The following is a 25553-nucleotide window of genomic DNA, read 5'->3' on the forward strand; positions in this document are numbered from 1 at the left end:
AGAGACAATTGAACTAATATGAAAGCTTATCCCCTCCTACGCACTTTGCTTTCAAACGACTTCTATTTATAGTGATTGCTCTGTCTCTGTACATAGTACTACTTTTCTTAGGAATTGTTAATAGTAGTTATTTGATTTGTTTACAGTAAACACAGGAAATAGAGATTAGTGTGCAGTGAGCTGTTTTTTTTCATGGATATTGTTTTTCCCACAATTACCAGTACCTTGAAACGGAGCCACGGCTGCTCTCAAGACATCACAGTTTGACTGGACACAAATAAAAGTGTTGGGATCAGGACCACTGGTGTTTATTGACATCCATTGGATCAGTCATCCCCTGTTTGGCTCTAAACTCTTTGAAATACTGTTTGTTGTTACGGCCCAAAAAACATAACATCATGTATGTCTGTTCTGAACAAGACATTATAATAACTGCCATAAAACTAATGCTGTCATCATGTGCAGCAAAGGTTTCATTCAGCTCCTCATATATCACGTTTGAGTGCTCTCTGAAATACCTGAGAGGTTTAAGATCCTCTATGTAGATCTCATTATAGGCCCTGATATTTCATGTCTTTGCCTCGTCTCTGAGAGCACACTGAAACTGTGCGGAGTAACACCTGTAAATGTTGCCAGTGGAGGATTACATGGCACAAAATGCCCACAAAGATTATCTTTTTAACATGAGAAAAGGAATGTTAAAGCTAATGTCTTGCTGAATAACATGTCTGTCTCACCCAGTTGTTTCTTTTCTTATTCTCTTGATAACTTTAGCACTCTTATAGATCTTTGTCACAACACACACTGCTATTTTCCCTGAGGGTTTCTTTACATAGTGTTTCCAGATTTGTTGCCATCGAAAGGAGACAAACTGTCTCCAATTACGCTGACTGATCACTGGTGACAATAGATGTATCTGCTGACTTTTAGCCTTAGCTGCACCGCCTCCATCACTCAGCACTCCAGCCTCTCCAGTCTACTCCGTACCTCAGAAAATGGATACCTTGGAATTTTACAAAGATAAAGGTTAGGATTTCCATTCTGTTAGGTCGAGCACTTGAGCTGCCACAATAAGTCAGGGCGAATGACCCCCCTGGGAGAGCCTGTACATGAGAGATGTAAGACAGGAGAATGTAGTATTACTACTGCTACAGTATGTACCACTACTGTTGCTGCTGCTGCTGCTGCTGTTGCTCTGCTGGTCCTCAGTGGTAGGCTGAGATTGATGGACCACATCCTGAGCAGACCTCAGGATAATGCGAGTGTGCAAGGAGAAACAAGAGAGGGAGGAAGAGGTAAGGGAAGAGTTTTGAAAGAGGGGAAGCAGGAGGGTGAGAGATAGAGAAGTGGAGGTAGAGAAAAAATGGGGACGTAGTGACAGAAATCTGAGAGGTGGGAAGGAGGAGTCAGATAAAAGAAGTCCTAAGAAAAAACATGAATAAACAAAGAGAAAAATACAGATTGATTAGAAACGGGATACAGCACAGGAAAGGAAATAAGTTAGTGAGTTGAAGTAGGACAAAAGAGCAGAGGAGAAGGATAAAGGCAGAAGGAAGGTGGAGGAAGAAAGAAGACATAATGCAGACAGGCAGACTACTATGTGTGAGCAGTAACAGGGGTCTCTTCAGTATATGCCATTACACTCACCCCACCCCACCCCACCCTGTCTTCATCAGCGTACATCCATAGCTACAGCGAGGTGAAGACCCTGATATCCGCCCCCCTCATCCATGGAACATCTGGGGCTCTGTACCTGGTCATGGCAGCCCCCTCTCTGCCAGGGGACAAGATGGAGAGAGAGGGGATTAGGTTGACAGTGAGGTGTGTTACCAGATCCTGTGTTAATGAAAAACAAGTGGAAGCCCCGCATTCCTCCCTCCATCCACGGCTCACCACTCCCCAAGGTAGGGGGGCATTTATAGTTCAATGAAAGAAAGGAGGGAGCCGGGCAAGAGAGAGAGAACATATGTCTTAAGGTCCATGAAACAAGACCCTCCCTAATCTCTCAGCTCTCCGTCAGACTGCCCATAGAGTGCCCCCGATTTCCTACGAACACACACACATAGGTATCGACAGACCCTGCTGCTAGTGCACGCTTTTTCATATGCATACAACAACATACACACACAAAGCTTTCTCCTCGGCCCTTTGCCCCTGTGGACCCCCGGCTTCTTCACGGTGATTTACTCCAGCACACTTGTAAAGGAAAACTTCTGTTGGTGGAACAAAGTGAAAGCCACCCATTATTTATTTATGTCTCCTCATTTTTTCTTTTTTCAAGTTTTATTTTCTTTCCCTTGCCAATCTTTGAATTACGACCATGTCAGTTTGTTTACTCTGCTGAAAGAAAGCCACTCTTTTCCATTTATCATATTATTTCTGTTTCAATAGTCAGGGAGAAGCCGAGGTAAGCAAAGCCAAACATCTAAGGAGATTTATATTTGGAAATACACCCCGCTGTGATTTGGCATGTTAACCCAACTCATAAATTGTTTTCAATACATTAATAATAGAAATATATCATGACATGGGAGGGGAGGGGGGCTGTCCAGCAAGGTATTTGTCGACACACACGGCTTCTGGGTCCAGATGAAGATGTACAGGTATTGCTGGTCGGAGACTTTTTTGAACAGTAGTCTTTGTTAAATGTTCAAAAATCCTATTCTGTGGAACATTGGTGGCTCTCAGCATGGAGCTGTGTTGAGCTAACAGACCCTGGGTGGGAACTTCTAATCTGAACAATTACTAGCAATCAATCTGACCATTATTATCTCAATTAATTGTTTAATGTCAAATATAGTGAAAAAGTCCCATCACAGTTTCCTACAGCTGAAAGATAGCTTCATCAGATTTCTTTCTATGTCCACCCATCATCCCCTAAACATATCAATACACTATCATACAACTGATAAAAGCAAATTTGGAAGAGAATATTGTGTAGGCTGTGTATAGCTTCAAAAATGACTTCAAGAATTAATCCATTATCAAAATAGTTGCCCGTTATCTACTAATTGCTTAATGGGCTGTTATTTTTTTCAGAAGCTCTCCTTTTGCAATATGATGCTTTATTTGATTAATTATTGACTAATATTATAATAATTGACTACTGACTAATGTACACATAACACTGGACTAGTTTTGCTGTTTCTTTCTCTTCTCCTGCTGAGCACTTCATGATCTACTCAACATATCACACGGACCCCAGCGCAGCCAGACAGAGAGAGAAAGAGAGAGAGCAATTTCTTATTAAATTACATTTGAAAATAACCAAAACCGAACTGAGCCTGAAGCTGTATGAGATGAGATGGCCCAAGTTCGACCTAAAACCCGATAATTTGTCAGGACCCATCAGGGTTAGGTAACAGAATGGCATACTGTGAAAATTCCAGTTGTGGGAATAAGATCTCGCTACTTGGCGCATTATCTTCCTACATGCCTTCCTATCAAGAGATCACATTTAGAGTTGAATATGAAGAAATTAACACATATCCACCGTATGTAATTTGCTTATGCATTGCAACCATCATCGAACCCACATGTAACTCATCAGTGACTGTGTAACAGCTTGGATGACGCACAGCTCCCTGCGTTGTGCCATTTTGGCCGACAGTGTCCCCTGCTACGAAACCAGTTTCCTCTAGTGTCCTATAGTGGTCTTGTGGTGAGTGAATAGTGTATTTCTGTGGTGAGTGACAGTATATTACTTCTATTACTCTTACCATCCCAGACAGTCTTCGGGGGCCTCTGCTAGTTAGGTAATGACTCCTTTAGGTTTCCTCTAATTGATACCAGTACGTCCCGGGGTATAAATCAGCCAGGCAGTGGTCAGATAACGGCTGCCAGGGAGAAACCGACACGGTAAATCAATGTCTCCGATCTTATCTAATCTTACCCAAGCGTTTGCCAGAAATGTATTTCACTTTAGGAAGATTTCCATCCACCCTTTTCCCCCCACCACCCACTTTGTTCCACTAGTGTCATAAGATGTACGTTACCCTCCAGAGGATGTGTTATTGTGCACTGGTTTACTGGTACACTGTGAGAGATACATGCAGGTGTAGGTTTGTGTGTGCTGATCTGAATTCTGTTTTACAGCATTTGTACGTACAGCAGGTCCCGGTTTATACTTTTATTCCCCTCTAACTGATCACATACTGTGTATGTCTATGTATGTGTGTGTAAGTGTGTATGGTTTTTTTTTTTATATTTTGCTAGTTTGTAAAAATATTTGTACATTTGCATGTTTCTTTCCTATTTGTGTATGAGTGTGTGTGTGTTTGGAACAGGTTACTTATGTAACAGTGTATCAGCCTCTAGTTGGTGCTGTCTCACAGCCTGGTTGTGAGTATAGACTGTGCTTTTGTCTTCAGATTGGTACTGAGGGGCTTGCAGATGTCATTTTCACAGATTCCTAAGGAAAACACCAAAGTGCTTTCAAGGTATTGCTCAGTGTCTGCAGTTACTGGCAGTCAGCATTTGTGAAGAGCAGGCCTCTTAACTGGTCTCAGAGTGTGTGGTCAAAACAAATCTATTTTAAATGCCTAGCTATCTGATGTCTGACTTTTATTTTGATAGAAAAGCTTCCACAATTGTCTGTTAAGTGAAACCAGCCTGTTTTGTAGGCCTTACTTATTTATTGTGTAAACACAGTTATGATGTTAATTTTATTCATAAGAATCAGCAGCAGACAGTTGGAATGATCATAATCAATGAATGATCAGAGTGATGTGCTCTGATTGCAGGTACGAAGTTGACACTGTATATGTGTGTTGCCATATGACTGCTCTGAGAGTGTGTGTGTGTGTGTGTGTGTGTGTGTGTGTGTGTGTGTGTGTGTGTGTGTGTGTGTGTGTGTGTGTGTGTGTGTGTGTGTGTGTGTGTGTGTTATGCCAGTCTGAGCACTTTGTGTTTATGTGTCGATGTGTGTAGAAGTATGCAAGGCATTCTGAAATAACAGCAGCCTCCCTGAATGAAGGGATGCAAATATGTTTATATTTTATGCTAAAAAAGGTCCTGATAACATTGTATGTGTGTTTACTAGCCTATTTGGAAAATACATTTGCTTGGTCTGAATTCTAGTGTGTGTGAGTGAGAGGCAGCTTAATGACCATGGTGAAACCAGTTGAGACCCACTGGTGTAAAGGACACACTCTTGTCTGTACAATTTATTAAGGCTAACTGTGGTATTGAAAAGTTGTCAAACAATTATATAATTTACTGTTTATGTTGTGTGACTGTGAACACAAACAGAATATAAAAATGGGTGTGTCTGTTTGTGTGTGTGTGTGTGTGTGTGTGTGTGTGTGTGTGTGTGTGTGTGTGTTTGCCAGGATCATTAGTCCATGTGTGCTGTGTGTGTGGGTGGCCAGGATCATTCAGCTCCATCTGAGCTCGTTTTCGAAACCCCTTAACACATAAGTGAAGCCACCTCAAATACCCCCAAAACAACAGCTGTCCAATGTCTGTGTGTACGTGGTTGTGAGTAAGTGTGTATATCTTTTCCATATGGGACAACCACATAGTTAACAGTGGCACAACACAGTATTCTTGATCATCCCCATGCAATGGTATTCTGTTTGGTTTCTGTGAAAGGTCTACAAAAAGTTGCTGCTCCTTTATTTTCTTCCCATCATGAAGCAATCTCCTGCTTTTTCTCTTCGCTCTCATTCTCTCTGTACCACTGTCTCTTGTTTTTTTGCCTTTCTCTCTCTTCCCCACTGTCTCTTGGTTTTTTGTGGTTTTACCCGTCATGTGTGAATATGTCACACTCTGTAGGCAAAGTAAGGCCCACAGGTACCGCCGCCCTCATCCTACAATACTTTCCCACCTCCTTCTTTCCCCCTCAACATTCCCTCCACTCCTCCCTGCTTATGGCACTTCTTCACAGCTCTGTAGTGTAATAATGTCTTTGAGCTGTCTGCTGGCACATCTCTGGAGACAAACCTACATAGCTGTGATATGGTCGTACAGGGCAAAAGCAGGGATGGAGAGAGCATGGAGAAAATTTGCCTTCAACTATTATTCAGTCTGGATGGAAGAATGGAGTTAGGGATGAAGAAAGAAAGGGATTCCCCCTCATTAAAACCACTCCCAATTAGGGTGATTATTAAGAGTGCTGGCTGCTCCTGCTGGCTTAAACACCAGGATGCTGCGGTCAACTGGGCTGTAAATGACGCATGCTGAGACAGGAGAGAATGCTTTGATACACATTGTGTGTGTGTGTGTGTGTGTGTGTGTGTGTGTGTGTGTGTGTGTGTGTGTGTGTGTGTGTGTGTGTGTGTGTGTGTGTGTGTGTGTGTTGTACATGGGTGTCATTTTTTGACTTGTTCACCTATACACATGTATGTATGCAGGCATTTGGCTATATTTATTTTTTATGTTTTTCTGCTCTTATGTGCTTTAGTCTGCTTTTATACGTGTGTGTGAATGAAAGGTTCTCCATTTAACAAGCCAGATTGGGAGTTCCCTTGTGCTGTCTTATAAATCCTTGCCATGAAAATAAACCCGATGTCCACAGTTCAGTAAGTAATCTCTAACAGCTCTCTCTGCGCCGCAACACCAGAAGATATTAGCAGGTAAACTGCCAACTTGTATCAACAGTGTCTTTCCTGAGAGAAATGAGTCATCTCAGTATAATATTTCCCCCAGAATGATTTATGTAAGCGAAGCCGTCTTTCATTGGAACCCCCCTGTTGTGTTATTGGGCTCTAATGTTGAATAAGATGTTCCTTAGTCGGTTTACCAAGCCTGAAAAGTTGTGAGTGCGCCTGTGTGTCATATCTTCATCATATCATAACTCATTCCCTCTCTCGCTCTCTCTCACACCCTCTGGTTCTGTGTCTCACACGCTCTCCCTCCCTCCACGTCTATATCTATTTGTCTCCTCATTAATCACCTCCTCCCCCACTCCCTTTCCATCTATTCCATCTATCCTTTACCCCAAGTGAACCCCAAGCACACTGTAGTCTTTCCCCAAATGACTAAAAAAAGGAAAATAAGAAATCAATACTTAAAGGTCCACTGTGTAACATTAAGGAGGCTCTATTAGCAGAAATGGAATATAATATACTATTATATATGTGTATGTATAACAGTATATATGTTTGTAATGTGTGTATAATCACCTGAAAATAAGAATCATTGTGTTTTTGTTACTTTAGAATGTGCCGTTTTTATCTACAGAGGGAGCAGGTCCTCTTCTACATAGTCCGCCATGTTTCTAGCCCAGAAGGGACAAACCAAACACTGGCACTAGATTGGACCTCTTTTGCAGCCACTGTAGTTTCTCCTTTCCACTAAGTTGAGTCAAGGGGTTTCAGTTGGTTGCAATCTGCAACATCATCGCCAGATATGTAGAGTTGTTTAAGGCCAGTCCATTTTTGGACCATAAACACTATATTAAACATTAGTTTACTGATGGCTGTTCATTTTCAGTTTTACTGGTGGTTTCTCCTTGTTGTGTTTAAAAGTGATTGTTACAGTGTTTACAAAAAACGAACTAATCACTATTACATTATTGTTATTTTTAATGTGAATGTTTCCCTCTTTATTCTGTGCTACTGTTAAAATGTTAAAGGTCAAACAGTTAGGTAATGAGAACTATTATACATGACTTATAGCTAGGGGCTGAAACAGGTGTGCCGCTGCTTTATTTTTCTTTCCCAGACTTGCAGCCAAGCAGACTAGAGTGAGAATTTCTAGAGTTAAAAGGCATTTTTAAAGAGCTGCTTCTCAGGGCATTATTAGTCATCTAGGGTTGAGGTTTCCAAATGGGCTGCTGCTGCCGTAGCTCTAACTGACCAGATCAGCCCTCCCATGTTAACGACTAGTAGAAGAGGTTTCAGTCTGCTGATTTATGGGACCAAAAAGTAGAGGTCAGGACAGCCTGTGACCACAGTGACACATCTCTGTTTTAATGGAAAGGACAGAGAATGCCGTCCTTATTAAGTTGGGGCTTTTGCTACTTTTGGTTCTTTCAGGATGAGTGGGTGTTTGGCTGCTCTGTCTGGATCCCATCAGGGTTTTCTCACTGTCATCATGTCTGCTAAACCTCTTAGTTGACCAAATCACTAAAACACTGGGTTTGAACTTGAATCTATACAGGTTCAGACTGGTGTAACCATGACCCCAGAACACCTTGGTTTAGAGAGGCACACAGGAGTCACATCTGTTATTCTTATTAACTGATGGTTGTACATTTGTAGCCTCAGACCCAAATATTAGAAAATTCTCTTCGACAACTTAAATCCTTCCTAATTAATAACTTCCTCTAGTACATAATAGTCCACTTAAAATGAACTTGTGGATTTTTATTGGTCATCAGTTCAGTGATTAAGAATCACAAAGGCAAAGGCAGGCACGTATAGTATGCACGTTAATTGTTAGAGAGGAAAAATCAAGCTCTGCTCTTTCAGAGAGCCAAGTGTTTATGTTATTAACATCAAATGAGTAGTAACGATAGTTTGGAGCCCAGTGATGTGGTTGGTTTAATTGTACGGTATGTTTTGCTTTGATATCACATAGCCAGACTGCCATAGTTGAGGGCAGAGAAAGGCGAGCATTCGTGCAACTGAATTTTGAGGTTGAATTGTTTATGCGTTTCAGTTTCATCTGGCTTAGTAGCACCTGTATCAATGAACTGTTATTTTTCATCTATAATTAGAGAGATCAATATTTCGCTTTGAAAGTAGTATTTATTTTAGACATCTTTCCATCTATTTGAACCCTCTTTCTTCTTTTTTTCCGATGTGCAATCAATAAATTAGTGACTGCCCTGACTTTATCCATAAATCACTTTGTACATAGGGTATCATTGACCAGACATTTTCCCTCAGTATAATCCAAAACATTTTTGACATATAATTTACCTTCTGTTTTCCTTCCGTAGTTCCACCCTGTACTGCTATTCATTGCTACTCCTTCTGTCTCCTTAGATACAGTCCAGGCTGCGTCTGTGCAGCTGGAGTTACAAGATGTGTTGGTGAGAACAGGACTGAAGGACCGAAGCCGTCTCCTGCTGGGGCCGTTTTCCTGCAGCTCCTCTCTGGAGGCTCGGTGGTGCCGCCATAGCGGCAGCCCTGGGCCTGAGCCCGGCCCCCCTAAACTGCTGCTGGACCTGAAGGGAGGCCTGCTCCAGGTTTGTGTAGCCATGACATCAATTCAGCATCCTCAATCACAAGATTTATCACCCAGTGCAGCTACAGTTTCTGGGGGTCAGGGTCAGATCAGCACCTCTGCACCTGGTTAGAATTGAGTGTCTTGCTCAAGGACGCTTAAATCCCTGAGGGCTTGAGCTCTAGCAGTTATAGAAACAGCCTCTAATCACGAGGCGATGCTGCTGCCCACTTAAATGTCACTTCAGTTTGAGTGCATTTGTTTTTCAAATGAATCCTTACTGTGTTCATAAGCTGACACCCACAGGGGCAGATCATCACACTCCTCTTAAATCGGCTGTTCCTCTTCAACCCTGCCACGGCTTCTGTCTCTTTGCAGTTGAAGTGATGACAGTAGGAATTTCATGTTGTAATTCTTGTGTAGATTTGAGTTACATCTGCTAGTTAAGTTGGAATATTATAAGCCTGTTTTTTTGGGGGTTTTTTTTTTTTGGGGGGGGTTATATCTTATGTGTGCCTTTTTTCCTGTAAGAAGTTACATAATGTCCACACTGAAAAGTCCCCTTTCAATGTGACTTAACTGAATGCGTTATTACTCATATATTATTCCACATCACTTCTTCAGGGGGAACCCCCTACCTCTTCCCCATTTTCAATGATTCCCTCAATGCTTTTATTGCGTGCCCATTAACAGAAACATGACTCGCAACTCAACACTTAATACGTAACCATACATTTCCCTCTGCAAATATTGGCGTTTGTGGTGTTTTAATCAAGTGCTGTACAAAAACCACCGGAATTCCTTCCGATTCCTTCTTCTCGTGCTCTCTTTCCAAAAACCTGAAAAAAAATCCCCAAATTTTCCTGTTTTTAGAGTTTAGTCATAACCCACCCTTGCAAGCTAGTGAGTAGCGGGCAAGCAGGCAGGCAGCTCCATGTGTGAAGAGTTTTTGACTCAGAGATTCCTGGTTCTCGGTCCAAACCCCAGGCAGGCGCGCTTTGATGGAGCATGGGAAGGGGAATGCCGCGGGTAAGTAAGGAGGATGTAAGGTTGTGTTGGGTAATGTTAGAAAGGATGTGAAGGGGTGATGACGAGGGTAACCCTGACTGCTTCTTTTCCTGTTTTGGAAAAAGAATATTAAATAATTGTTGACGTAGGTATTTACGCATCAGCTGTGACTCTGTGTCACTGTCTTTCACAGTCAACTTTCTTTCTTTACATCCTGTCTCCCACTGTTTTCCTTTCCATCCATATACCCTTCATGTTGACTTTCACTTTTTACCTTTCTCCACTCATTCCTCATCTCTTTACTTGCCATTCTCCCAACCCTCTCTGCTTCTGTATTGACAGCTCTTCTGGGGCCAGGAACATTTGAACTGCCTGAAGCTGGTGGAGGAACACCTGCAGATGTACCTAAACCTCCAGAAAGGGGATTTGGCTGATAGCTGTTCCAAGGCCAAGGCCTGCCACGCCCATCCACCTCCCTCTCTGGGCTATCCCTCTCCTCGGACAGAGCACAGCTCAGATGATCTGCGAACGGGGCATTTTCAATACGTCCAGGACTCAGGTGAATGTTTATGCAGTTCGTGCAAGATGCTAACAATGAAGCCAGGCTTAAAACCTAGGCAAAGTGTTACTGCACTCTAAATCTCAACTCTAAAAGTGACATGATTGCTTTCTGGAACTTTTCATTTCACAGTACAGACTCCCAAAGGTTGATAGCTGTTAGCTTTATCGGCAGTCATTCATAGCAGTAGTCGCAAACAGGCAAAATTGCTTTCTAAAGAGCATTATCCAGAGCTCAGAGTAAAACAACAATACCTGGACATCAATTTTTCCTGCGTATTTCTTGTCAAGGTTTTTTCAAAATAGATGGAACAGTGGTAAGCACTGGTCCCTGAATCCATAGGATGAACAGAAAACCATGGTCAATCCTACATAAACTCATATAACTGAGTTTGTACCAACAACAACAAAAAAAACAGAACCTTTGTGCCAAAGTGAGATGTCACTTAAGATACACATTGCCTTAAATCAAAGTCAGATCAAAGCCCTCTGTGGAAAGAAGTTTCATCGGACATGTCTGCCTGGTTCCACTCTGAGTAACATGCTGTTTATTCCCCCTCTTTGTGCTTTGTGTGTGCTGTCCTCTACGTGCACACACAGACACACACGGGAACATTATACACAGAGGATCAAACTTCTCTCTGGCTGTAGACCAGCCGTCCACTCTGTCAGCTGTGGTTGAGTCTTTGTTTGTTGCACTGTTCCACTGGTCTTTGATGCATTTAATATGCTGGCTGAAGCAGGAGAACGTACAGTAGTGAACTAGAACGGAGAGCACAATCTGTCGGCAACATGTTGTCAACAGCCAGAGAAAACCAGGCCCCCAAGTACAGAGAACAGCGAGTGCCCCCCCGGGGCCTGACGCAGGGATGGATGGGATAGATGGACAGAAGAGGAGATGAAAGACGGATGGGGAGAAGGGGAGAAGAAGTCCCTGTCCCTTCCACTTTCTCTAAGTTCAAGCTGACTCAAATGAAAGAAAAACCTCATGAAAGTGTCTGTTTTTTCTTTCATCCCCCGCTCATCGCAAAATAACAATACGCTGTCCACCTTCGATTGGACATCTCACCGCTTCACATGAAGGAAGAAATTAGCCACAGACAGATTTCGCTGCCCCTTGAAATGTGTTTTCTGGAGAGAGACTCTCCGTGTTTGTACCCCCAGGGGCCAAACAAAGCAGCAGTTCTCTGCTTGACTGTTTTTTTCAAATAAACATTTTTCCAAAGGACTTGAATCCCAAACAGCAGCCACGACTTGAGTCAAACACCACTCAGAAGTTTAGATCCAGTGTTATCCAGCTTTTGCAGGTGCTTGGCATGGTTCAATCAATGGCTGTTTACTCAATAGCAAAAATGTTTACTCAGCCACTTTGTTTATATATGGCTTCTTACGCATGTAAACATTGTGAGAGCGTGGAAACATCTACAGTGTTCCTTTAGTAGATATTGTTTTGGAGGGTTCAGATTCCATAGTAAAAAAGCTATAAAAACATCACCAGCAATGTGTGTATGTAGATGTATGCAAGTCATAGAATTTTTATCACAATTTTTTAAGTGCTCCCTTTTTCCACAAGCATCTGAAAATGTTCAAAGAGGCCAGTTGAGCTATTAAACAGACTTTTTGTTATGAAACGTTGTGTAGTAGTGGGTTTTATGATAGCAGAAGAGTGTAGCGCAGAAAACTGGTAATCTACTGTATCTTAAACCATTAAATCCATGGGTTCCTTCCAGTTCATCCTCTTCTTTCCAGTCGCCTCATCCTTTATCTGTTCCAGTCAACTATGACGCTTTATTTTTTTTTCTCCTCTTTTCTTTCAGCTATTCTCCTCACTTCATTTTGTTATTCTCTTAGCCCCTCACCATATGTTTTTTTATGTCTTCCTGTAAAGCATAACGTAAGTCTTGCCTTTAGATCTTAGCTGACATATTAAAGTTAAGTTATTCTGATATTATTGTTAATTCTTCTTTTTGTGCAGCTTCCCAGAGACTGCCAGGACCGCATGAGGTGGTGTTCTACAGCGAGACTGAGGAGAGCCCAGGGGTGATGCTGTGGAGGTACCCTGAACCCCGCGTCCTCACCTTTGTCAGGATAACTCCTGTACCTTTCAACACCACAGAGGACCCTGAGATCAGCACTGCTGACCTGGGCGACGTCCTGCAGGTAGAGAAAAAAAAAAAATGTTAACGTATACCACAGCTACACACTCTCTCTTCCCCCATCTCTACAATGATTCTGAAAATCGCTCCCCAACATAAACACAGAGCAGTGTGAATGAAGGAAGGAGCAAGGAGTGGTAATGCAACCAAATGTTTTATTCATCACTTGTATCTGGGTCTGTTGTGGTCTACTAGAGTCCTGCTACCATAAAGAAGGAGGAAGAGGTGTAAACTGACAAGAGAATCTCTCTCACTGCTCCCTACTGAACATCACCTGCAATGAAAGAGAAATAAACTCTCTTAGAGTTCGGCTGTGCGCCATTATAATTCCCATGACATGAGTCATGAGAACTCCCATACCCTAAGTGTTATTGAATGACAGAGACCCCTGCTGTCCCTCCAAACATGTAATACATGGTCAGACAGCTGTGGAAGTCATCTTGCATGCTCTGGTGTGAATAGCCAGGTGTCTCCAACCCCAGATGAGGTTATTATTTGGCAGGCTGTAGCAGCTACTGAGTCTACAGGGCCTCAGTGGGGGACAGGACATCCCACTTTTCCTCCTATCACTCATCCTCTGCCTTTCTATCCCCTGCCTCACTTTTCCAGCTTAACATCCTCGAAGGCAAGCCGAGTCCCAAATCACGTTCTTTCGCATCTGCTCTTTGGGGTTTTTTTTCCTGGAGCAGAAATACGCTATTTTTAGGTCAAATTTCCTGACACTGTCATAGCTACAGTTATTTTTTCACCATGCAATTAAGAATGGAATTTCTGGTAATACAATATGCAAAACATGTTTTTGTCATCTTGTCAGCTAGGCTTAACTCAGTCCCATTCCTGATCAAATAAATTGTCCTTTTCATATAAAGTTTCACAGCTTGCATTAGCTTTGTTTAGTCGGATATTATCTTAATTTCAGTTGTTATTGTGGTTTTAAATTCTATTCCGTGTAGCAAAATGTCTACAGAAGTCACACTGAGAAGGGGAAAAGCTGAGAAGCAGCCCTCTAGAGACTGATAATGTAACAACAGCTGGATTGCCAACATATAATGTGAAGATGTTTTAAAATAAACTGATGCAATATATTCACAGATATTTCTCTAACATTACATTAGTGCAATAACTGAAATAATTAAGATAAGATAAGATATTCCTTTATTTGTCCCACAATGGGGAAATTCCAATGTTACTTCATAAATGATATTTTATAATATTGACTATCATAAAGTAAACCCTAAGAGTTTTTTTAACTTGACTCATTCCTTCTGCAATACAGTATATATCACAAATTAATGTTATAATCTGATGTTATTACATGTTCCTGAAATTAATGACAGTAGCAAGTTTTATTACATTCCCAGCCCATGTATAAAGACTTTTTAATTACATTTTTTAAGCCTTAGGGTAAGGTTACCTTTCCTCTTTCTTTTCCGTCTGCTTCTTTTTTCCATCTTCAGCAGAAGTTTCACATCTGCCCATATCCTCCCTTTATCTCTTAGATTCTTTCCTGGACTCCCACAATCATTTCACCTACAGTACAGATGTTTTCTTCTGTCTGTTTATGTCAGCCCAGGAGAGACAAGATATTGGAAGGTGCTGCAGATGTCTGGCTTCCCTGCGAGGCTCCACAGCTGTAAAGTCTGTAATGAGCAAGGCTCTCTAGCTGATTGGCCGCATATTGAGTTACAGTAGAGAACAGAGGGAGCTGGTGTGCGTAGAGGAGGGAGGGTTAGAGGACGAGGCGGTGATGGACGGAGTTGGAGAAGGGAGAGTGTGGTTAATGGGAGTAGATTGACAGGACGTAAGATTGAGCAGAGACAAACAGAGATGAAGTGAGAGGAGGGTCGAGAAGGATGGATATAGATGGTCATGGGGAGGTGGTGTCTTTTGCTCTGTGTAAGAGGATCTGTGTGAAAATACACGTTCTCTAGTCCAGGGGAGAAATAGATGATTCTTCACCAGCTGATGAAACAAGGGGCCAATGGAGGTCTGACAGGAGATACAACAAGCTGGCAGGCATAGTCCAGCATGTCATGTTCATATGATTCACTTCACAGTCTGTCATAGATTTGGACCGTGGTGTCAGAGAAGAGATAGTTGGGTGCCTGCATTTATTTCTGCACCTGTACTTCTACCTATTTCTGAGCTTATAATGGATGCCTGTGGCTATATTTTTCTGTGTGTATTACACAACACGAAATGTGGAACCAGTGGTTGATGAACATGTGGTTTCCACATCTTGTAATCCTCATGTCATCTGGCATGGTCTTGTCTCTTCTGACAAGTCTGTTAAAAGGAGTCAGGTGATGAGAGGAGGCTCCAAGCCCCCGACTATCACTAAAACCGGTTAATGTGGCAGTGAGATGCAGTGGGGTCAGATACTCTGTAGGGGTCGGAATCGAGAACCGGTTCCAAATTGTCTGATACACTGGAATCATACAAGTCCAAGCTCGTCAATTCCTTTTATTGATGTCGGCGTGTTTTTCTGACAGTTGCGCATTGCAAAACAATGACATCAAACTTGTGTCTGCGCAGCTGGAAACTTGCAATTGCCATTTTTTTTACTCTGTTTATAGAGACTCACATATAATACAACAGTTAATGCTAAAACCTTTGTAGGCCAACTTTTCTTTCCCACACAGCAAATTAATCAGGAATCAATAAGGAAACTGATTAATAATAAGCAAAATCAAGAATGGCATTGGTATTAATACAATCTTATTCGTTCCCACCCATCATACTCTGTCGAGAAAAAGTCAATAAAAGCTTCATATTAAAATGGGAACCACTGTAATTGATAGCTAAGAAAATTGTATAAACAGTTGTGCAGAATTAGCACTTGCACTTATAGAAATCATTGTACTGTACAGGTCGTAAGTGAGTCATAGGTCATTCTGCTGCTCGTGTTTCTGTGACATCCATGTAAGTGCCCTGGCCAGGCCCTGCGGCAGGCATGTCTGTAATAGGACACTTGGACGGCTATAGCGGTGGACATGTTAACAGAGGTATTGTTGGTAACATTAATGAAAAACATCACTTAGGAAGTGTAGATGTTAAACTGGTTTAAGTCCATTGTTGAAAGCTACCCTGATGCATTTTGTCAACACTGCTAAAAAACAGTATCGTGTATCATGGACTTTTTGAAAGGAGTGATTGTAAAGTAATTATAAGACATTGGATCCGTTTACTGATATGTTGCACAGTCCTTCTTAGCTCATTTTTTCGTACAAACACTCGCTTAGCATTACGGCAGTTGTGTGTGAGGCAAGGGGTTCGGTTGTTGGGGGTTATTTTAACAGGCCCTTTTGGTCATCAGCCAGAGTCATTGTGATCCCAGATTTAATTGATTTCAGCCTCTGGCAGACAGCGGTTATGCTTTACTTTCTACAGGACTCCATAAGAGTCAATTAATTGTTTTTTTTTTCTCCCAAGACCAGAAAGGAAAGTCCAGCTACAGAGAACGGAAATGCAGCCATAAAAATCCAAAAAACAGTAATGGCTCAGTTTCTGTTCCAAAGGAATTTTAATTTACTTCATTTCATTTACTTTACATCTAGACTGTGCAGAGAGAGAGAGGGAGCAGGAAAGAGAGAGAAGGCAGTCATAATTTCTCAGGCCTCTAAAATTACCATGTGGCCACACGGAGATGGAGGCTGATAGATTTTGAGAAATGGAAAGTGAGAGGCATAGGGAAAGAAAAAGAAATATGGAGAAAAGAGAGAGTGATATTTAGCATTGAGCTGTCTTGTCATTCCTCTCTATCATTTAGCCTGTAATGTTTTTTCCAATTCAAGGCTGTTCACCAGCAGGTGGAGGGTGATTCTGTGAAGTGAACAAAATTAAAGTGGGTCCACATTTTCTCCATTTCCTCTCCTCCTCTTCTCTTTCTTCTCCTTCCTTTTGTCACCACCCCCCCCACACACACACACACACACACACACACATACACACGCACACACACACGCACGCACACACACACACACACACACACGCACGCACACACACACACACACCACACACCACTGAATAGATGAAGGTAGGGGGGTTCTTTTTCTGAGCCATTCTGCTTGCTTGTCCCCAGAGCAGATCATATTAACATTTTATAAAATCAAGATTTCCTGCATTTAAATAGTTGTGGTTTCCCAACTGGTTCCAGTATCTCGGAGGGGAATTCAAACCTCCTTCCATTACTCAAAGTCAAATTGCTTTCTGCGCTGTTTTTACGTACATTAGAAGGGGAGCGGTGTCAGAGTGATGGTAGGATGGGGGAAAAAAAACAACAAATCCCTGGAGGAGCATCCACAGGTTCCCACCTGTAGAGGGCCCAAGTGATGAAGGGATAGGAGGAGAGAGGAAGGTGACTCATTCTCACCTTCTCACCACAGTGTGGTCCAGTTCTCTGAATCATAAGCAGGTGTCCATACTGCTCTTTTTCCATCCCTCTCGTTTGTCTTCCCCTCCTTCTGCCTCTCTGTGGGGTTCTGAAGCCTGAGAAACAGGGAGTAAACACAGGAGCTATGATTCAGCCTGACCTCAGATCAGGGGAGCTGCAGGAGGAGGAGACTGGGTTGAGCCTTTAGCATGTAGTCAACCAAATGTAACTCATTCTGTTGTCATACACATTCACATTCACCTTCTACCAATGCTAGCGTTTCTTAAAATGCAAATGTATAAAATCATCCACTCTGTTTGGGCAGTTGCCCAAATCGCTCTGCTTTCTTCAGACAACATAACACCATCTGCTCCCCTGCTGTTGCTTTCGTGCATGGCACTGTGGGATAGCCTTTCATGTACCAGCAGAGCTCTGCACTGCCATCACAGCCCTGCTGGCCTGCGACCGATATCATTAAGCCTCTGTGGCCTGAGATGAACTGGCAACCTTCAGCCACAACCACTGCTGCAGCTGTTGTTTCTGTCATTGTCGTTATTATGAGAAACACAGGTCCACCATCAGCTTCACTTCAACGGCGCACACCATTTTTTATTGATGCACGCTTTTTTCTCCAATCAGTGAAAGAATGCAACCTTTTGTAGGGAGTTAGAATCTGGGGGGAGTCAGTGGGTTATTTGACTTCAGAGCGACACATTGAACCAGAAAGAGTGAGAGTGTATTTTCGCCAAGATAACTATTATTTTAGTGGGACAGCGCTCAAGCAGACCTGCATTAGTCACAGCTAATGCACTATAAAAATAAAAGACTGTCCATGTGGTTAATTTGATCTGGAGTTTTTACACCTCATCCACCAAAACTCCAGTTCCCCTTTTTGAAAAGTTTGGCATTACAGAGGAAAAACGAAAAAAAAGCTGAGCGTGAAGATCTCAGCATGGGCTTATTCCTGATTTTCCACACTGATTAATGTTAACGTATATTAGCCCACCTGAGACAGCACAGCGGGAGTCATTTTCAGAACAATTTTCATTACATCTCCTGAGTAAACATTTGCTCAGCCGATGTCAATTCAATTTGTCTGCTTGCTGATAAGAGGTAGCTAGCAGTGGAATTTTTAGACATGTAGGCATCAGTGAAATAACAGAAGACCTAATAGCAGTGTTGATATTGTTAATAAAAGTAATGGCAGACAAGGCTGTGGATGTCAGCCGCCACAGCCTCAGAGGGAGCTCGGGGAGTCTTCAGTTGCTGAGACATATTCAAACTTTAGCAGTCATCACACCTAAGTTGATCATGGAAATTGAAAGCTTTCCTGTATTTTGTGTGTTTTCTCTAGTTCGCCTGCCTTCAGTTTTTTCGAGAGACTATGATTGGTCAATCAATCCAAGAAAAGTAAATCCATGCAGAATCGTAGTTTGCGGTTTGGCAGAAACAGAGGTGGGTGACAGGGATTGAAATCAGATCTGTGTATACACAATGCTGCCAACAGTCCTGGATGTAAATATATTTGTAAATAGGTTTGAATATTTAAACTAATTTAAAAGTTTTGAAAAACCTCCAAAATGGAACCTTGACTCAGAAATTAAGATAATATTTAAGATAACCCTTCAGCTTGATATTTTGCCCTGAGGTCTAGCTGCCAGGCCTACTTTGTCGAGCGCTTGAAAAAAAAAAAAAAAATACAGATTGGACTCATCCAGCCAAGGGAATGTCAGCTATTCAGGGTTACATGTTGTTTATCAGATAAGGTACACACACAATCAGGCAGCGGAAACTGACACTGCCCAGACTGTATCACACACTCACATACATACGCACACCTGTGTATACACATGTATATACACGCATATTGTCTTTCATATGTACAATTATACATAGACTTTCTCTTGAACACATATACACAATTCATCTGACATATACACAGGTGCCTCCTCCTCCCAAAAGCCAGTGCCAGACGTCCAACTCAACATAAAAATGTATTTCACTTTTTTCTTTCTTTTTCCATGATCCTGCAACATTTTTTTAACTGATTATCAATTTCATCTCCACTCTCCTCCAAGGCCAGGCCTACAAGTCAGAGGGAACATGACGCAAATTCAACCATGCAAATGTATTCCACTGTACCATATATGTAGCTCACATATTCATTTCTGTATGCCGTCATGTGTATAGAATATCACAGGTGAAAAAAAAACACCCTCGGTGTTTTAGCAGCACGGTTCTGGGAATTCTCTGAGATTCAGTGAGTTTCCGCTCCGGTGGCTCAGTGTTGGGGTTGCGGGTGCACCACTCTGTCAGGTACAATTATGAAAAGTTGATTCCAGGAAGACCTGTGTGGCATTTTATACATGATGTAAGCTACAGTTACCTCATGCATTCCTCCATAACAGTACAGCCTCCCACACACACACACACACACACACACACACACACACACACACACACATTCATACACACACATACCAACTTGTTGACAGCTCCATGAGTTTGGTAATTGTCCAGGGAGCTTTGTACCTCTGGTAAACAATTGGATTGTCACAGACACATGTGCCAAGACAAATGCACTCGCTCACCCATATGCAGCACACACACACACACACACACACACACACACACACGCACACACACACACACACACACACACACACACACAGACGCACACACACACACACACACACACACACACACACACACACACACACACACAGACGCACACACACACACACACACACACACACACACACACACACATCTTACTGCCTGGCATCCTTCAGGTGTGCTGCTAAGAGCTCCCTGCCACCACTGATCCATCAGCAGCTGAGTTGTGCAGGTGGTCGAGGGAACATGAGAACCTGGTTTAGTTCACACAGGAGCACCAGACACATTTATGCTAATTTTGGCACAATCTGAGAGGAATGAATGGAGGCCTACCAGTCATCACATAATGTGAGAACACTCATTTAACCTGATTGTTATTCAGTCTGAGAAACAGCTCCAGGACTTCAATGCTAATGGCTGTCTTGTAGCGCACAGTTGCCTGGTGTTTAGTTATGCTGTGGTCCTGCAGTGTTGTTATGGATACGAGTTGTCATCTTGCTGCGTTGGAGGTCTGCGGTCAAAGTGTTGTCGTTTTTTCCACCGAGGCGAGAAATTAAAGATTGGTATGTCTGAAGTGAGTAAAATTCAAGGTTGTAATACAGACATAAAAATCACTTGTTCATTCCTTCTTCCAGGCAGGGATTCCCCCTGTCCTTAAAGGGTCAGTAAAGTATCAATGCTTGATGATTAGCAGACCACTGAAGTTGCTTAATACTTAATGTGTAACTGGGGGATCCACAGGGCTGAAGTAGTACCTGTTGTGCAATAACAAAGCCTTACACTAATCCTACTGGTGATGAGTAATCAGGGTTACACTGAGGAGGTTACAATAGTCTGTTTGTTTGGACTGAAGTTAAAGTGATGAACAGCTGAGGGACACAATCGTAAGACATCACTGCTTTCTATCTGTAGAGGAGTGTAAGTGGGGGATATAAAAACAGCTTCTGTCATCTGATGGAGCAAAGCCATCACCATAAGCAATGAACGTCGGATCCATTGGTAGAAACCAGTATCATTTCTACAGCAAAGCCATACATAAAGACATCCTCTGGCCTGTTGCTGATGAGTAGTAACAGTAACAGCAACAGCAACTATTTGAGCTAGTATTTCAGTAGTTGTAGAGCTCAGTGTACCCCTGTAAGGCAACCCAAAGGGATGCAAAGAAGCACATTTGGTTATGCAGCGTCTTTGGGTCCGCATAGAGAGTCTGAGAGCCATTCCTTCACATTTCCAAACTCTACAGGAGAGAAATCAAATATCTGTGATCATTTTCAGTCTGTGTTCAGTGGTTGTTGGCAGCTGGCTGTATAGAAAATAGAAAGGAAGTAATAATGGTGATAGAAGTACATACTGGAATTTAGCCATTAAGCCCTTTGACTATGTATGAGGGAGTAGAGGGTTTGTTTGACCCACAGATATTGCATGAGGATTAATGGGACGAGGTGTTATCCTCATTTGACATTTTTCCTACTGTGTTTTCTCAGCAAATGAAAAAAAAGCTGCTCCACAATAAATTGCAATAAACTTTTAGACTTTTATTTTCCTTCTATGCAGTCATTAACCTTACGGGTACATTTTTCATAATCATGTTGTAAGAGTGAAAAGAGGCCTTTATCATTTTAGTTTTAAAAAATATTATATGAAAGAATTATTTTTTGGGAGTTCTTATAATGTTCAAAGCAGAACAGCAGAATCTGAGTTGAAGGACACTACTTACAGTGCTACTTCCCCTAAGACAGATAGAGAGGATGCATAAAAACCTAAATAAAATACTCATTTGGGGGTTACATATGTATGTTGTTTTTCTGTGTCTCTCCTTCCAGGTACCTTGCAGCCTAGAGTATTGGGACGAGCTCCAGCAGGCCTTTGTTCCATTTCGGGAGTTCAGCCTTTCAGAGAGCAGTGCCTGCCAGCTGCAGCTGCCCAGCCTCAGCCTCACCGACCAGCAGAAGGAGCTGGTGGCCTCAGACCTGTGGAGGATAGTACTCAATAATAACGGAGAGGGAGGAGATGAGCAGAGGTGAAAAACCTATATTTTATGTACTATGGTCTTTATTTTATACGATTCCTTTTTGATTGTAGGTGGGTATAGGTGTACTACACATGCCTGTGCACCCGAGCTTGTTGTAGAAGAGAGTGTGGGGGTCTACAGTATGTGTGCCGTCCTGTGCAAGGGAGAGCAGAGAGAGAGCGCACCCAGGCCGCCGAGCACAAAGAGCTAGCAATGTGTCCCTCGCCCCACATCTGGTGTGCAGGAGCAGGGAGCGGGCTTGGAAGGCGTTCAGATCAGCCTAATGAGATTTCCCAGCACACCAAGTGCCTGTCAGGGCCCATCCGGATTCCTTCCTGCTTACCTTGAGTGTATCTAATCGAGGGGAAGCTCATGGGAAGCAAGAGGAGTAAAGCCCCCTTTGGGTTGGCTCATAAGTTCTTAGGCCTGGCCTGGCCTGGGTTGGGCTGGGATGGGATGGGTTGGTCTGGGCCTGCCAAGCACTGTAACACCTCAAAGAGCATGCTTTCACTCCCTTCTTCTCGCTACCACTGCTTCCTTCCTTCATCTCTCTCATGTCTCACCCGGCATCCTGTTACATCTTCTGGGCTTCACCCATTTTTCATTTCTTTCTGTCTTTTTCTCATTCCTTCTTCATCTTAATTTACTCTCTCTCTTTTTCTCTCTCCCCCATTTTTTACTTCCTCTCGGGATTTAGGGAACTTTTAGTGGAAGAGAATTGCCAAGCCCACATTCTGTGTGGCTTAGAGAGCTCCAGAGGAGCAGAAAGGGAGGAATAAGAAAACATGTAAGAGAAGAAACAGAGAAAAAACTCTACTGTACCAGATACAGTGTAAAGCAAAATATACATCTGTGTTTCATTACAATCATACTCCAAACACTACATTTCCTTTATGTTTAAAATATTTGTCTTTTTTGATCAAAATTGATTCCCCTTTCCTTAGTTGCTCGTTTCATCTGCCTTACTTTAGTTTCCACCAGAAAAATAACTTGGCTGCCCTGCCAACTGGAAGTAATGAAAATTGTCAACATATGATGCTTATCTTTTTAAGGAGCACTCTGCTGCACCAGCGTTTTTCAGGTCTTGAGCGTTTCCTGCTGGAGTTTTTATGGTGGATCATGGTAGCAGCAAATTACAGAGCAAATGGTCATTCACTTCAATTACCTTCCATTCAACATCATCAACCATGACATGCAATTAATGTCCATGGAGAGGTTCTCCTGGAAACTGCGGCAGTAATAATGTTCCTAAACTCAGCCTCGGACAGTGAGGGGGCCCTCTCCACATTGTTGTCTCTTTTCATTCCTTTTTGACTGAATAATTGTAGCATTTGTCTCACTGTAGATTTCTGACGAGGATGTCACACAATTTTTGACTCGCTGGGCAAGAGACAAAAGCATTCAGCTACAAATACGAGTCAGGCTATTTTAATTAGCGAGTAGATTTCTTTTGGCCAATATTCCACAGCTGTGTCTATGCTTTTGATATTACAAAACAAAGTTTGATTGAAAATCAATAACCGTTTTCTAGTTTTTCCCGTAAAGCTGTCAAATGCTGAATCACAGTTGTATATTTCTCATTATTATTTCCATATGAAATAATTTAATATTTACAAAGGGCCTTCTGTTAATACTTAATTTCTTTGCACTTTTTTTGTGTTTTTCACAGTCAGAAAATACCACTGCAACTGTTAATATGTGGCTGTATCTCCTCTTCCCTCCAGTTCGGATAGTGAGTGTGGATCCCAGCTGCCCTGCGATCAGTTGGTATCTCCGATGGCCTTGGCAGCCTGCACCCGTGTGGACTCCTGCTTTGCACCCTGGTTTGTTCCCTCCCTGGGTGTGTCACTACAGCTAGCACAGCTGGATGTTCACCTCTGCCACCACCTAGAACAGCTGGGCACAGGTAGAATACAGTATACAGTACAAAGTATTAGGTAGTAGGTTTAATAGAAGGGATTGTAGTTTAGTTGTTTAACAACATGACTTTAAATTGTCTGTTTAGTTTATTAGTGGAGAAAATGTTCTGCCTTCGTTACCTCGTGTTTTTTGGCAGCTCATGATGGCAGAAAGTAGTCAGTGAGTCATCAGCCTTTAATTACCTTACATTCAGCATCATCAACTACAGTTAATGTTCATTGAGTGGTTCACCTTGAAACTGTGGTAATAATCTATAGTGATCTATTATAGTGTATTTGATCATCTTAGTCCAGTGAGGATGTTAAAAAACAGCTCACAGCTCTAATGAGGTAATGCATTACTTGTCTTCTCTGGAACTATGTATTTCATTTTTGTATGACTTGACTTGACTCAGACCCATAGTCCCAGATGCAAATATGGCTATTCCTATTTATTCTAAAGAAGTTTAGTATAATTAGGAATTTTGATAGTTGTGTCATGTTTTTATTATATATGTCTCAAAGTCCACTCTGTAATTACGGATGCTGTGTCTTACGCCTCCAGTTCCATCTCGACAACTCCGTCCCTTCCTGCCAGACAGGAAGTTACCTCAAGAGCAGGAGTTCATGGTGATTGGTGCTCGGGAGCCACGGGTCTTCCTACGACAGTGGAGCAATGGACCACGTCACTGTCAGGAGTTCAGCTTTTCTACCCATCTCGACTGCAAGCTGCTGGAGTACCGAAACCTAACACACCTTCAGCTCCTCCAGCCTTGTGTACTACAGGTAGGGCTCAGCTATTTGTATTGGTTTAATGTCTGAGTAGATATTCTGATTCAAAGCACTGATCAGAGAATTTAAAAAAAAGTTCATTAAGAATTTAACTTATTGTGTTTCAGGGCCAGGCTACAGCCACCTGTTGCCCCCAGAACACCACTTTGGATGTGAATGTGTTTGTGGACCCGGTGTTCCTCAGTATCAGCCAATATGCCATACACACTGTGGACACTGCCCTGCACAGCTGGCAACAGGTAACAGAGAGTTATGACTGTAGGAAATGCAACACACTTTATATTTAACCATGCTTCAAAGAATACAATAATAAAGTATAAGCTCTATGAACTGTTAATCATAGATTATTGATATTGCTTTCAGAGCTTTAGAATAATGGAGCACGTTTGGGGTACTGAATGCTGAGATTGTTCGTCAATTTCTTTTTTTTTTTTTCCCACTTACAGCTAAAAAAAAAAAAAAAAAAAGTTGACACAAAAATATTCAAATTCAATCTCAAGCAACTTTACACTGTTGCGTGAGGAAGCACATTTGAAAGTAATCAGTGATGTGGTCGCTTTGGTTGTAAAATATTGGAGGATGACTTGTTCACTTGTACATTTAAATAGTGGGATACATTCAGACATTTAAGGTAACAAGAGAATTGGCCTGTTGTTTGATCGCTAACACTTGCATACAGCTATTACAGTATATTTGGAGCAAGTGGCTAGTAAATATATAGAGAAATCCGTAAAACATGTATTTACATTTAGAGAATATGCTGAAGGACGGTCTTTTGTCCCAGATGGAGTATCAGCTAAACAAACTCACAACAAAGTGGATTTCATGAGAATGGTTTCGGTTGTATGCCAGTGGTAATAAAATGTGCAGGATGGAACTGCCTTTCAGTTTGCTGTAAACTCTGACTAAGAGGCTACAGTGTGTCTGTTCTTGGGCTTCTAGTCCTATGGTCCTCGTCATCTCTCAGTTCTCAGCTCTCAGCGCTGACTCTGGTAGCCAGGATATTTGTGTGTGAAGTGATGCCCATG

General features: G+C 42.2%; 1 protein-coding gene across 7 annotated transcripts in view; it reads left to right on the forward strand.

The window, feature by feature from the left end:
* LOC127366381 (intermembrane lipid transfer protein VPS13B) overlaps positions 1-25553 on the forward strand; it is a 315825-nt gene that overhangs the window by 237204 nt on the left and 53068 nt on the right. For all 7 annotated transcript variants that reach the window (XM_051405186.1, XM_051405181.1, XM_051405183.1 and 4 more), the window contains exons 39-45: positions 8934-9136; positions 10465-10681; positions 12656-12840; positions 21648-21844; positions 23560-23741; positions 24299-24519; positions 24633-24764. In XM_051405186.1, coding sequence (XP_051261146.1) covers positions 8934-9136; positions 10465-10681; positions 12656-12840; positions 21648-21844; positions 23560-23741; positions 24299-24519; positions 24633-24764 — 1337 coding nt within the window. The remainder of the gene's footprint in view (positions 1-8933; positions 9137-10464; positions 10682-12655; positions 12841-21647; positions 21845-23559; positions 23742-24298; positions 24520-24632; positions 24765-25553) is intronic.

Source organism: Dicentrarchus labrax, unplaced genomic scaffold (assembly GCF_905237075.1).
Source record: "Dicentrarchus labrax unplaced genomic scaffold, dlabrax2021, whole genome shotgun sequence".
NCBI lineage: Eukaryota > Metazoa > Chordata > Actinopteri > Moronidae > Dicentrarchus > Dicentrarchus labrax.